The 13159-nt window shown below is 38.2% G+C and overlaps 1 protein-coding gene across 1 annotated transcript in view; it reads left to right on the top strand.

Annotated features, from left to right (window-relative positions):
• The window catches only part of stxbp5a (syntaxin binding protein 5a (tomosyn)), an 84069-nt gene extending 83355 nt beyond the window's left edge, over nucleotides 1-714 (top strand). The window contains exon 27 of the mRNA XM_054618409.1: nucleotides 554-714. Coding sequence (XP_054474384.1) covers nucleotides 554-595 — 42 coding nt within the window. The 3' untranslated portion in view covers nucleotides 596-714. The remainder of the gene's footprint in view (nucleotides 1-553) is intronic.
• The last annotated feature ends 12445 nt before the right edge of the window (nucleotides 715-13159 follow it).

Genomic DNA, 13159 nt, shown 5'->3' with positions numbered 1-13159 from the left:
TCTGGAGAGAACAGTCAACCCAATGTGACATCACAGAAAGGATACCATAGCTTGTACATAAATATTTGTGTGCAGTGCCTCACAGAATGAAAAATAAAGTATCGTTTGAAATAAATAGTTTATTCAGGAATATTCTTCTAAGGGTAGGAGATATTCTTTAAAGTTTGTATACGAGTTGTTTCAGCTCTTTTAGTTGCAGTTCTTATCAGAGCTGGTTACAATAGCTGTGTGAGTTATGGACTTATTAAGAAAAGAAGAGACTCTGTATCAAAGCAAACGTTTGTGAGATGTGTTCATTTAACACATGTGGTGCAGTGTATGCAGAGTGATAAGCCTTTACAAATTATTTTAGAAATCTTTCTCACATACAACTATTCACCCACTAGAGGGCACCATATGCCTGTTGGAAGTTCACAGTACTGTAGTTAGAGAGTCCAGGAACTTTTGAGCCTTGAATTAATCATGAGAATCATGGATCGTGTAACTCACATGTTTGGAAGGTATTCCTCATATTTGAACTATATTCTCACTCCAACATTTCCTCTGTTTCCAGATGATGCTGAAGTGCAAAGACAAAAAATGGTACCAGTTCTGATCAGTGACGGGGGAGGAGCGGAGCTCCATGGACACAGCTGTCATCTTCCATTGGCTCATTTGGACTCACCCTGACCCCCACCCATCCGTCTGTCCATTCACCCATCCCTCCAAGCCTTCTTCACTGGGACACTTGGGATTTTTCTTCCCTAGCACAATGTTGAATACTGTTCTTACCTCAGTCTTAGGGTGGAACTGAGGGGTAGACAGAGGAGAAGGACAACCTCAGAGGGAGCAAATGGTGTCTTTTTTTTTTTAATGTTTTTGTCTCTTTGTTTATCTCTGTTCAACTTTTCCTCCGAGGTAGCCAATTGGCCCACGCACCTTGAGATTCTTCATTCTCATATGCCAAAATGTCATTTATTGTTGTCTCCTCTCGGGGGCCCGTCCGGGCCAGTATTCAAACCGAAGAACTTAGCTGAAAAAAAAAGACAAATACCTAATGAAGAAACAGACTACTAAATATTCTTAAAATGTAAAAAGAAGGAAAAAGAATCTAAATACATCATTATATATACATAAATCTAACAAATGTGCAACGCTGTATCCACTTCCGAGTGACAAGTACAAAAGAAAGGAATAACCCATCGAGGAGACAGGAGGCCGAAGACAGTGGCGTTGGAGAGCTACAGGAAGTGCTGGGACAGTGACGCCTCCTCTATGCAGAGAGTCACGGGATAAAAGCAACCTATTTTGATGTACACTGGATGTTTCGTCATCTCGCTCAACCTCTAGACTCTACTCTGTATCTTACAGACTTTCATATCGTTACCAACAGTGTGTGTGCGTGTGCGTGTGTGCGCGTGCGTGTGTGTATGTTAATTTCTATTTTCTTGCCATTCCTCTATTTGTTATTCGTTGGGTTTTTTGCTCTGTCTGTATTATTGAAAAATCTCTTATTTTTCTATTGTTGTGAAAGTGGATGATATTTGATTTGTTGAAATAATATGTTTGGTGGCTTTTATCTAACAATTCAAATTAATTTCTCCTTAAGAAAAGGGCTGGAATCTAAAAAAAAAAAGGAGGGCAAGGATATAAAAGGCATATATCATTTAGTACTCACTGACATGGCAACATCAGCTTTCTTGACTCTGAAATCTTAAGTACTTATGAACCACACACATTTATTGTTTACCTGAGAATTTCATCTGTTGACCTGATGTGACCTGCCTCCCTCACCCTCTAATGTCATACGCTTCCACAGTTTTGACTGTACAAATGCTGATGAGGTCACAGTTAAATACACTGATAGTCAAACCAGCTTTGGTGGAGTTTCCAAATCTGGATGAACATGGCAATGACAAACACATAAGTATCCCCTATTTATGTGTATGCATATATGCAGGATGATATAAATACGGATGCGTACTCCTTTAAAGGCATACATTTAAAACATATTTCAGGTTTTGCTGACAGTTGTCTGTATGAGGAAGTGGTCTGTGTTACTTCTTTGTTAATATTTATTTATTGAGGTGCAAGAGACTGTTGTGTTTGGTGTCAGAAACGTTCACCTTCATTATGATCCCGTTTCTATTTTCCGTATTTGCGTTAAAGCGCAAGTATGGTGTGTCTCTCTGTCTACCAGGCTTATAACCTTTATTTGTATATAAGTAAATAGTTTGACAATCTAAGACCAACTGGAAAGTAAATGTCGAGGTTGCTCAAGCAACAGAAGAGGAGAGAGGCCATATTTTTTCTGACGCCAAAGAGTTGCTTTAGCTTTTCCATTGCATTATCATCTGGCTTGTCATCCCACCATACAGTATACGGTAATATGTGTGATACAGTATTACTTCACCCATGGAGTGCAGACCCAGGATCAGGTCCATTTAGGAATGCTATCATTTTCAGGGTTCAAGAAATGGAGCAAGTTGCAATGGAACTCAGCCATCAATAGTACTGTTGTTTCACAATAAGTCATAAAATGTAACATCTGGACTGATGTTTAATGTTTGAGGAGGCCAAACTGTTGGTTGATAAGGCTGTTTCCATAAAACAAAAATCCTGCATCATTCCACTAAAGCTCAGACACAATATTTATGGTATTCTTCTGTGTGTTTGGGGATGTGTGTTTGTATGCGTGTCAGGGTGTGCTCATGTAAATTAAGTGATATCATTTAAGATTTTTGTTGTTTAATAATTAATGTTGATGTCCTGGTCTCACCAGCCTAGTCTGTGTCCAGTTGAGTGTCTGTTACACTAACTAAAGCCACCAATGACGATAAAAAGATACAAATAGGATACTGAGCATAAGAGGATGACCTCAAAATCCTGGTTTACTTTAACTGCGGCATGTTTGGTCTTTGCACACATGCTTGGAATCTCCTTCACTTAAGTCTTTGCCTTTCTCTCTTCCTCCAGTGAGTCCTCCACTGGCTCTCTTGGTTCCACAGCGACAGATATGGCCTTCTCCGTGTTTAGTAAGCATTGTAGTGTGGATGTTGGTAGGTAGCTCTGTCTTTAACCCCCAAGGTAAAGAAGAGGGGGAAAAAAACAATTTCAGGAAAAATAACTAGTTTTAGCTAGAGGTCATCCCCTAAAACCTTTTCAATGTCTTTCCCTCCCACCCAACTGTTATTTGTGTATTTCAGTTTTTTTTTCTTTTTGTCAATGTTATAATTTTTTTTTTTTTTTTTTTACATCTTTGAGTGATTTGTTTCTTCTCCATACACTACAGTATGCAGTATTCTTACCCAATACAATCATCACACTCAAGCAACAAGAGGGAGTTCTGTCTATCTGCCATATGCCATCTTCTGTCCTGGATTCAACAGTTATCAGTGGGTTGCAGTATTTTTCTCATTGTAGCCAATTTTCTTGTACAGTTTTATGCAACTTTCACATGGATGTTTATGACTTTATCTGCTGCCACAAAAATTACAATTTCTGTAGATAGAGATTACTGTGCAATGGAAAATAAAAGTGGAAAATGTATTTTTTTTGTCTTAAAGCATCTTTTAAAAAAAGATAAGGAGTTGAAAAATGTCACTCTGGTCAGATGAAATCATTTTTATTTCTGCATTGTGAATATAAGGCATAGAGAGTACTGGCAAGTGTGATGGTGAACATAGTGTAGGTACATATGTCCATACTAAAACAAATACTGTTCATGAAGATGAGGCAATGTTTGGGGAAAAATGGTTCAATGTATTGCCATATTTGCATCTGTACACTAGGTGGCAGCAAACACACGCAGTTGTTGCTACAGGCATTCAGACTGAACAGTGAAAAGATGATTAGTGGTCAACAAAAAAACAAAGCAATCTTATTCAACGACGAGTTATCATTAGGTAATCTAATCAGGTGAAACTTGAATGGAATACATTTATAGATAAATTAGAAATTGGTCATAGATTTCAACTGTAAAGCAAGAAGCAGATCTGTTCAATCCTTCAGTTAGAGGTATGACATAGTGCATTTTCTAATAGTCACTGTAATAGCTTGCTTTGTAAGCTTATGGTCTGCGGTGCTCTTAAACTGTATTGCTCCTTTTCTTAGAGCAACACAATCCTGTATTGATCACACTAAGTGACTTCCGAATGCGCTCTCTGGTTTCTTTGAGGTCATGGCACAGGTGAAGAAATGGTCAGTGGAGCTCTTGAAGGTTAACTCTTGTAAAAAAACAAGTGTTTTTTTACTCATGGCTGATTGTCCAAGCTTTTTTGTACTTGCATTACACGCAATGGCAAAGATCCTCTAAGTGGCACTGATCGTGGTTTTTGATAAATGTTGTGTCTTCTACAAGAAACATAGTAATTATCTTACACTGGGAGGCTTTCTATTTTTCCACTTGTCCTTAGAAAGCAAAACTACTATTAGGATAATGCATCTTGTTTTAGAGCTGCAATTGTCTTAACCACAGTCATTCTGCACATTTGGGTCAGTAAGTTCACCTAGTAGTGTGTTTGCACTGACTTATGGTGTGGATCAATGACTGCAGCAACCAGAAGGGCTTCCAGCTCAGCTGACGATTTACTGTCGGAGGAAAGATTTACATGACATGACATGCTTCTTGACTTCAAGCGTGACCATGCTTGTAGTTGGAATTAAGTGTGAAAGACTATAGACAATCCAGACAATGCACTATAGCATAAAAAACAATAGAATTCTTAGGTTGCACGAATGAATGAACAAGTAAAAAAACAACAAAACAAGCCATACTGCAATAAAACCATTGATTGCTGGCTGGAGGGGTAAAACAGACCATGATTGACTGTAGCGGTTTTATGATCAATCTAACAAAAGATATACTGCAGTTCCATAAATTGGTATTTCCTAGGGCCATACTTGTATTCAACCAAGTTTGTAAAAATGTCATCTGGTCTGCCATGGTTTTAAGAACAAATAGGAAAATCATATTAACTGCTGCTTGTTAATAATCAAAATATTAACAAGCAGCAGTATTATTTTAATTTTCAGTTTGCTTAGAAAATTTAAATAAAAAAAAAAAAAACATCTGAGGAAAATATATACAAAAAAAAAATATGCCAGTACTGGAAAATGACTCCTCTCCTTGTACTTGCTCTTCCCATATATAATGTACAGGGGTCGTGGCCTTGTGGCCTGTCATAAGCCCTTCTTTATGTAAACCAAACTATCAAACAAAGTGGTGTCTTAATTTAACTAAGCAATTTGTGTTTTTCATCATGTATATGCTTCTGTGCCTGTGAAAGGTTGAAGGGTAAGTTAAGGGGAGGATGAGAGATGAGTGTTGAAAGTGAGGGATGTCGGGTAGGTGATGAAAAAAGGGTTGATTTGTTCAATTTGACTGAATCCACGAAGGGAAGGTCAGCGGGGAGAAGTGTTTGTTGATGCAGAATGTTTGAACTACTGACCTTGTTAGCACATGCACAAACACACACAGATGTAGGGTTAGGCGATCCAGAGCTGAGCACCCTGCTAGGCAAATGACATTTGAGTGTGACTGTTGCCGTGGTGACTGGAAACATGAATGACCTGAGCCATGTCTGCACAGCAGGAATCAGAATTAAACCTGAGGGGAACATTTAAAGGATGAGCTGGCCCAACTATTTTAGCTTGATTCAAACTATTCTAGTAGTCAGAAACACAGGATGTTTAACTTGTTTTTTTCTTTTCTCACCATATAATATCTAAGTAGATAAACCATAAACTGAGTAATGACAGTCAATGGTAGGTTTAGTTTTAATTATGTCTATGTGTTTAATAAAAACAGATGATATTGTCATCGGATGTTTATTGTTAATGACAGCCGAATCTGCCATCTAAAATGCATCTGTGTCCTGGGCAAAAGACTAAAAGCAATTCAGTTTGATGTCGGACAGTAAGGACGGTGTTACATTTTCCACTTGATAGATATCTCATTTCAGGAGCATAAGCTGTTCAATTTCAAGCTTGGATATCCAGTGTTATTTTGTATTGGATCTTTTTCTTTCTTTTCACATAACATGCTGAGTCATGCCTGGATATAAATAGTTAAAAGTACTTGTTTACAGTAAATTTTATTTTATTCCCTAGGCTAGATTTTTAAATGTATCCTGTTATCCTTTTGCACTTACCCTTCCCACCAAGCACTCTATGAGACAGCATATTAAACCACATGCCTACTGAATGGAGGACAGGCTAGTTATTTCTGGAGGACAACTCTGGGTTATTTTATTTATTTATTGTTTTTTTTTGTTTTTTTATTTATTACTAGTAAGGTTAACTACCTCCTGCTATACATACTCCACTCCTGTAAGTGGCAGTGGGCACCGAAAATTGGCTACTGCATTCTGCCAATTTAAACGTAGAGAAGAAGAAGACAGTCAACCAAATAGTTGACTAATAACACCTGTGATTTCCCTGCTGTGTCAATTAAGGCAAAATGTCTGCTGTGGGAATGTAAGTTAGGTAAAAATGTAATTCTTAATCCTTTTATATATATTTTTAAGTTAATATATCAATTATTAGTTAGACAGACACACTTAAAGCCAGAATCTGGAGTTCACGGTGAGAATGGGACCTTGTATTGACTCTACTGTGTTGCCTGAGATGACTTCTTCTTGTATGAAGTATTTTGTTGTAATTTGTCATTGCTGAATGATTTTGTGTTGCAAATCAGCCTGCACAATACAGTGCTCTCTCCTGGTGTTAACTTGGCATAGTGATGAAATATGAATAAAGCCTAGTAGCTGGAGTAATGAGGCTGAGTTTATTTTTACAACATATTTCCCCCGGCTGTTCCTGCTGTTGCCTGTTGCCTCCTTTCTCTGAAGTTAGTGGAGGGTAATATTGTAGTTTGGCTTTATAGGGATGTAAACGTTACTGTTGCACACCAAGCATTCACATTGGCCCCCAAATCAATGTCCTGTAATATGGGCATCATGGAGAAAAACTCATGGCTTTTGTCACACATTCACATTTTCAACAAATATATAAAAAAAAATTGTTGATTTTTTTTTTCAGTCATAAGCAAATGTGTCAACCTGCTTTGCTATTTATATCATGATTGAATCGAACTGCCAACCTCCCGTTTTACTGTTTGCAGTGCTGCTACACTCAGGCACATGCACTGCCAATCTCTCTCATCATAAAAAGAATATTGTCTGTTCCAAGAATTTTTTTTTGGGGGGGGGGAATTTATATCTACGTGTAATTTAATAATTACCAACTGAATGAAGTATCTAAATCTGCTGCACTTTAAGTGGATTTTGTTTTTTTCCCTTCTCGTTTCAATAGATGGGCCTGGTAGTTTCCCTACATTGGTTTGATACAGTTTGCTTTTGGATTGAGGTTGTGTGTTAGATGAGGTCACTTTTAACTGCTTCAATTGGAATTTACAAGTGTAAATGTAAAGTTAACATGACTGTATGAGTGGACATTCATAAGATGACTAAACAATTCACATGCTGGTGCTATTTCTGGGACCTTTTATAAGTCATAGTTGGTTAAAAATTGTGTATTTGCAGACAAACAGTGAATATTCTTGTCAGCAGTTACTCCTTACAGTCATAAAATACCGTTGGGAGGATTGAGTTGGGAAACATAATGAGTATCTTGACTTACTGTGACTATGCCTCTATAGACTGAGGCCAAAAGGATGACCTCGTGTTGACTGTGTTTCTACAAGCAAATAAGGGGAAAATACACAATTAAATGATGCCTCTAATGATTGTTTTATCTCTAAGGTTGTTACAAAGAATGTGCAGAGTATTTTTCTATCTGTATAATTTATGCCAATTTTCAGTTACTGCTGAAAAAAAACCCCATCTCGAACTTGAGCTTTTGGTCAAGGCTCATTTAATTACATATGTTTCTGTTTGGTTTAACTGTACCCAGTTAACAGCCAACCCACACTTAACAGAGACATGCGTTAAAAGGATAATTTGCTCCAATCTGTCAAATTTAGAAACATCTGTGTTTTGGAAATGAGTGGAAGATCATCTGTATGCTGGTTTTCTCTCGCCCCTTTGTATGTGGTTATGTGTTTGTGGAAAGGGAGAGAAGGGGTGTCTATAACAGACATGGGTGTGGTTGGAACTCTGACCTTGTAATTTTAAAGTGGCTTGAGCTCAGCACTTCTCCCTGGCGGAGTGAACAGAGTCTGAAGGCTCAGTGAGGGAGCTGTGACCTGCTGCTCTCCCATTGGTCAGTCACAAGCTCTCCTCTCTGCCCTTGAGACAAGACTCTGATTGGGCTATGATACCTGTCACTCAAACATGTGTTGTCAATTTTCACTCACAGGCATAGAGGACTGCTATATTAAAAAAAAATACAATGAAATGCAAATCAAAAACATATACCCACAGTTAGCAGAGAGTAAATGGGCACACGTGCAATAGACAATTTCATGGAATTCTGACCAAAACAAAATGGCCGCCATCCAAACCCTCAGCCTGTGCAACCAGTTTCAATTTGCTGTTATACGTGGTTTTAAAATACCACAGCACTAATAAACACAAATTGAGGTCTGGTGTGTATAATTACAACAGGCACTGGAGTGGAGTTTAATCAGTCTGGTTCTGTGAGCCATGACTAAGGGATGGAAGACTTGTTCCGAGAGAGAAGAGATGGAGGAAAACCAGTCATGTCTTGCCTTTTGTCAATGTTGCTGTCGTTTCAGTCTTCATACTTTTTAAATTGTACGGATACTCCGCATGCAACAAGTATATATTCCTTAACTAGTTACAATCCCCTAATGATCATTCTAATATATATTTGGTTGAGAACTTCCAATCCAGTGTGGGTTTATTTTGCTGCTACATGAAGATGAGTGGTTTTGATGCATTTTGTCCTGTAGGACCAATGTGTTTCTCTGATTTTAAAATGAACCTTACTCTTGAAGGAGCGTTAGCACTTCAAATAAGAAGACATGCCTGCCATTTGGGCCCATTTGTGCAAGATTTGATTTGTTGCGTCTGTGAAATCCTTGAACATCTAACTTGTCAAAATATTTAGGAAAGATTGGCTTGGGTTTTCCTGGAGAGGGGACATTTTAATATGCAAGTCATGACATGTTTTAGCTTAAAAGGAATGAAACTTTAATGGCTGGTTTGAAAGCAGCCTCAGAGCTGCAGCAGCTAGCACCAGATAATTTGACTACATGAGATAGTTCCATCATTAACTCGTAAATGCATTCAAGAGACTTCCTGCTGCTTCATTTTCATTATTGCTTTAATGTTGTGTTATGATTCAATGTAGATTAATCTGGAGAGGTACAAATTCTCCAAATCGCATGCAATCTGCAAAGTTTTCTCTGTCTTAACTTTAAAAAAATCTGATGGCAACTGAGGTACAAGCCACACTGTAATGTGTCCTGGTTACAATACCAGATTCATCAAGGATGTACTGTATACATCTCAGCAAGGTATCTGTTTATATTTCCTTTATAGCAACAAGAGACTGTCTATATAACTGAGGTTAACACATGGAACGACATTCTTTGATGCCGAACAACAGCTGCTACAGTATTGTGCACCATTTTGTATAAAGAATGACTTATCTACTAGGCGGTGTAGAGAAATAAATACCCAAGCCTTTTATTAAAGATTTGTTAAATAATCCCAGCAGACCAATAATCCAAAAGTGCAGTAAAGGGCTCTTGTGTTAGTAATAAATACCCATGATGCTTATCTGAGAAGGGGAAATATTCTTAGATTTAAATACACCACTCATCTGTCCATACTGGAAATGTCTGTAATTTCCCATCAGAGAACAATATGGCCTTTTAAGAGCATTTGCCTTGTGCGGGCTGTTGCAGCACGCACCACTAATGGTGATCGGAACCTGGAACACGCGCATAGCCAGACCATTTGCAGAGCTTCTCCAAAAGAGACCGCTTTCTATAAAGTGAGAGGCACGTTTAATTAACTCACATTAGGTGTCCAGGTATGTCAAATATGTTCTTGGATAAAAATGGCATAATCGGAAATTGTTAAAAATAGACACAGACCTGCTCTGTCGGAGGAACCCTTTTATCAAAATGACATAAAGCCAATCACCAACTGGGAGGGAACCCATTTATTGTCTTAATTTGTCTGCCCAAGGACAGGCAGTTCCAAATCTGGATAATAACTTGCTTTTTGGGCAACCTGTGGTCTCTGAGGTCAGCTAGAGCTAAAATTAGTTCAGCCTTTGCTTTTCTTCAGTAGTACAGTGTAAATAATAATTTTCAGCAGTATGACTCGTTCCCTTACTGTGTCGTGGTGAAACACTTTCTGAAGGTGTGGTCTGAGGTTATAATTGAGTAAACAAGGGCGCTGTCTGTGTTATTTACTGGGCACGTTGTTTGACATGGGAGATGTGGAAGATTACTTGTTCAGTTTTTTTTTCCTCTCTTAGTGAAGTTACAGAGAAGGTATGGTGAAGCAAAGAGACTTTTATACAGACAGACAGCGGATTGAAAAGCAACATTGGTGGAATTTTACCAAGTATTTTATCCATTACACAAATGATTTCGTAGCATTGTAAAATGGTTTTAACATTGGTTAAAGCTAACTAGCTTTTTACCTTGAAGTTTTCTCTTGTGGGTCCTTGGCAACAATCTCTCGGACAGTAATATAAGATGTCTGGGTATCGAGCAGCCCTGCTGTATTCCTCTGGACTGGCTGAGGCATTCATTAAAATTTCAGGCTCTGCAGGATAACATTTTGAGAGAGAGGCTGGCTGTGATTTTGGAGTGACCTTCTGTCTTTATTACATGCAATACAGGCGAGTTAACTGAAGCCATTTGCTGGCCTTCAGGACATGTAGCAGTCTGAGTAATATGAGGCTGCAGAAGGGCAAAACTGTAGGTGTGAATAGCCAAATCTGGGTTTTTTTCCGCTCCAAACCTCGATAATGGACCTGGCAAGCTGAATTGTTGGCTTTGAGAGGATGAAAGTATTGTATTAAGAGGTGGGTGAGCTGGCTTGTTAATGGTGGTTAACTGAAGCTTCCCTCTAATGCAGTAACATCATTTAGATGTATTAATGCAGAATAATCTTTTTTCTGCTACATACTGTTTTTCCCATCAGTATTTGTAAAACTTTAGTTGAAAGAGGGCTGTGGTTTTGAGTATTTTAACCCCGATGTAGACCTAGAAATCATTTTGGTCATTTTTTTTACGCTTATAAAAATGCCACATTGCTTTTAACTGAACCTAAACACCTGGAATATTGTGTGAGCATAGCATACCTAAATTATGAGTTATATAAAGTCTACTCCATTTGCTATGTGTTACTCCACACACAACAATGCACAATTAAATTAGCCTCTAAAGTGGGCAAACATAAAGATCACGTGACATGATCAACAGCTCCAGGGCAGCGACTAAATGGACCTTTAGTAGAACATTAACTTCTTCCTGAACAGACACAGACTGTTGCACCTTAATATGGAATCATAAGTGTTTGTACACAGTGGGACTTTATACTCCTCCTATCTGCTTGAATAGCAAACAGGGTCTAATTAACATGTCTGGCCAGTAAATTGTCCTGTTCACCCGCAACAGCAGTTTGTGCGCTGTGATTAAACAAAACCTAGAATGAACGAGCTCAGCAGCGCAGCATTGTGCTTGAACAAACAGGGAAGATGGTCTGGAGCATAAAAGGACTCCATAAAACATAAACCACTAAGTACACAGCTTAGCCCAGCTTCCTCATTCAATTTTCCTTTGTGCCATTTTAGATCACGCAAGATAATTGTTTAATACACCGTTTCCCAAAACAAGGTGCTATGGAAAACGAATTAACAGTCTGTGGTTATGTGTGTTAGTCTCCTACTTTAAGGCCTTGTGTCTTTGGCTGAGGATATTCCCCCACTGGAATTTCCAGAGATCCAGGCGCTTCATTTTGGAATTTTTAAACGACTGCCTGGCAGCTGCTGGTGTTTCCAAGGCAACTGTGTGATTGGGAAAGGGGATTTGAATGGTGGCTGTCAGTGAAGAAAATTGAGCGCTGCCACAGGGATACATTTTACCCGGTGAGAGTTTACATTAAATGTGGGTCAATCATAAGCTTCTATTAAGTCTTCACCCTGGTGAGGCATGTTAATTTGCATTTTGCTTGACTTGTCTGTATTCCATTAAGAGTAATAGGCTGCTCCCTGGTTTCTAGAGCTGCAGTCTAATGTGTGATGAATGTGTGTAAGTATGAAGCGGAAGGTAAATATAAAATATCTTCCAGTGCTTGCAGGCTAATGGAGGCAGATGTCATCCAGTACTTTGCTTGGCTTTTCATCAGTTTCTCTATGAGGCAGCTCATTTAATGAACAATTTGATGACATGTTCATGGAATTGGCACCTTCTTAACATACAAAATGGATTTCATTCCAAGTTGTTGATTAATGCTGTCATTATAGCTCCATTGAGTTACGTTTTCCCTGAAAATCCAATCACAATCAGTATCTGTAGGTATCTGGAAGTATTTGGCTTGTTCGCCAAAAACTATTGAATCTAATATCTTATTTTTTAATATCTAAATATGATTTAAATAACAAACTCACATGTAACATTTCTGTGACTAAAGGCTTTCATTGATAAGTAATTAACTTTCGCTGCCTTGCTCGTTTATTTACTTACTTTACATCAAATCAATAGAGATAACCTACTAATTGATTTTTATACATTCAGCATAGGCCTGACATAACAACTTAAATAGACTGGAATAACATTTCACTGAATTCAAACGGAGATGAGCACAGACAGCATCTAGTCTTAACGATACTTGTGCGTTAAAACTGTCACTTATGACACAGGCAGTGTGCCTGTGATGTTATGAATATTTTATATATGTGCCATATCAAATAACATGTTTCACCAGCTCTTAATGGATTCTTTGCAAGGGCATAGCCAACTAGGGAGAGAGGAACATCTGCATATCAGGTTATAAATCATATGATTACAGATGTTTTATAGCTTTGACAGTTTGCCTGAAGCATTATCACATGAAAAAGCCGCACACAGGAGCCCTCAATGAATCATAGCATGTACCATGTATTTAAGATTACAATATATATTGGGTCAAAATATTTTTGGTCCATAATGAAAATGCGGCGTGCTCACCTAGACTGTGGCAGGTAATTAATGGGAACACTGGAATAATCTAAAAGTTATGGACTTGTAGTG

Source organism: Anoplopoma fimbria, chromosome 18, assembly GCF_027596085.1.
Source record: "Anoplopoma fimbria isolate UVic2021 breed Golden Eagle Sablefish chromosome 18, Afim_UVic_2022, whole genome shotgun sequence".
NCBI lineage: Eukaryota > Metazoa > Chordata > Actinopteri > Perciformes > Anoplopomatidae > Anoplopoma > Anoplopoma fimbria.
The sequence above is the reverse complement of the archived record's forward strand: the minus strand, read 5'-3'. Positions and strand labels throughout refer to the sequence as shown.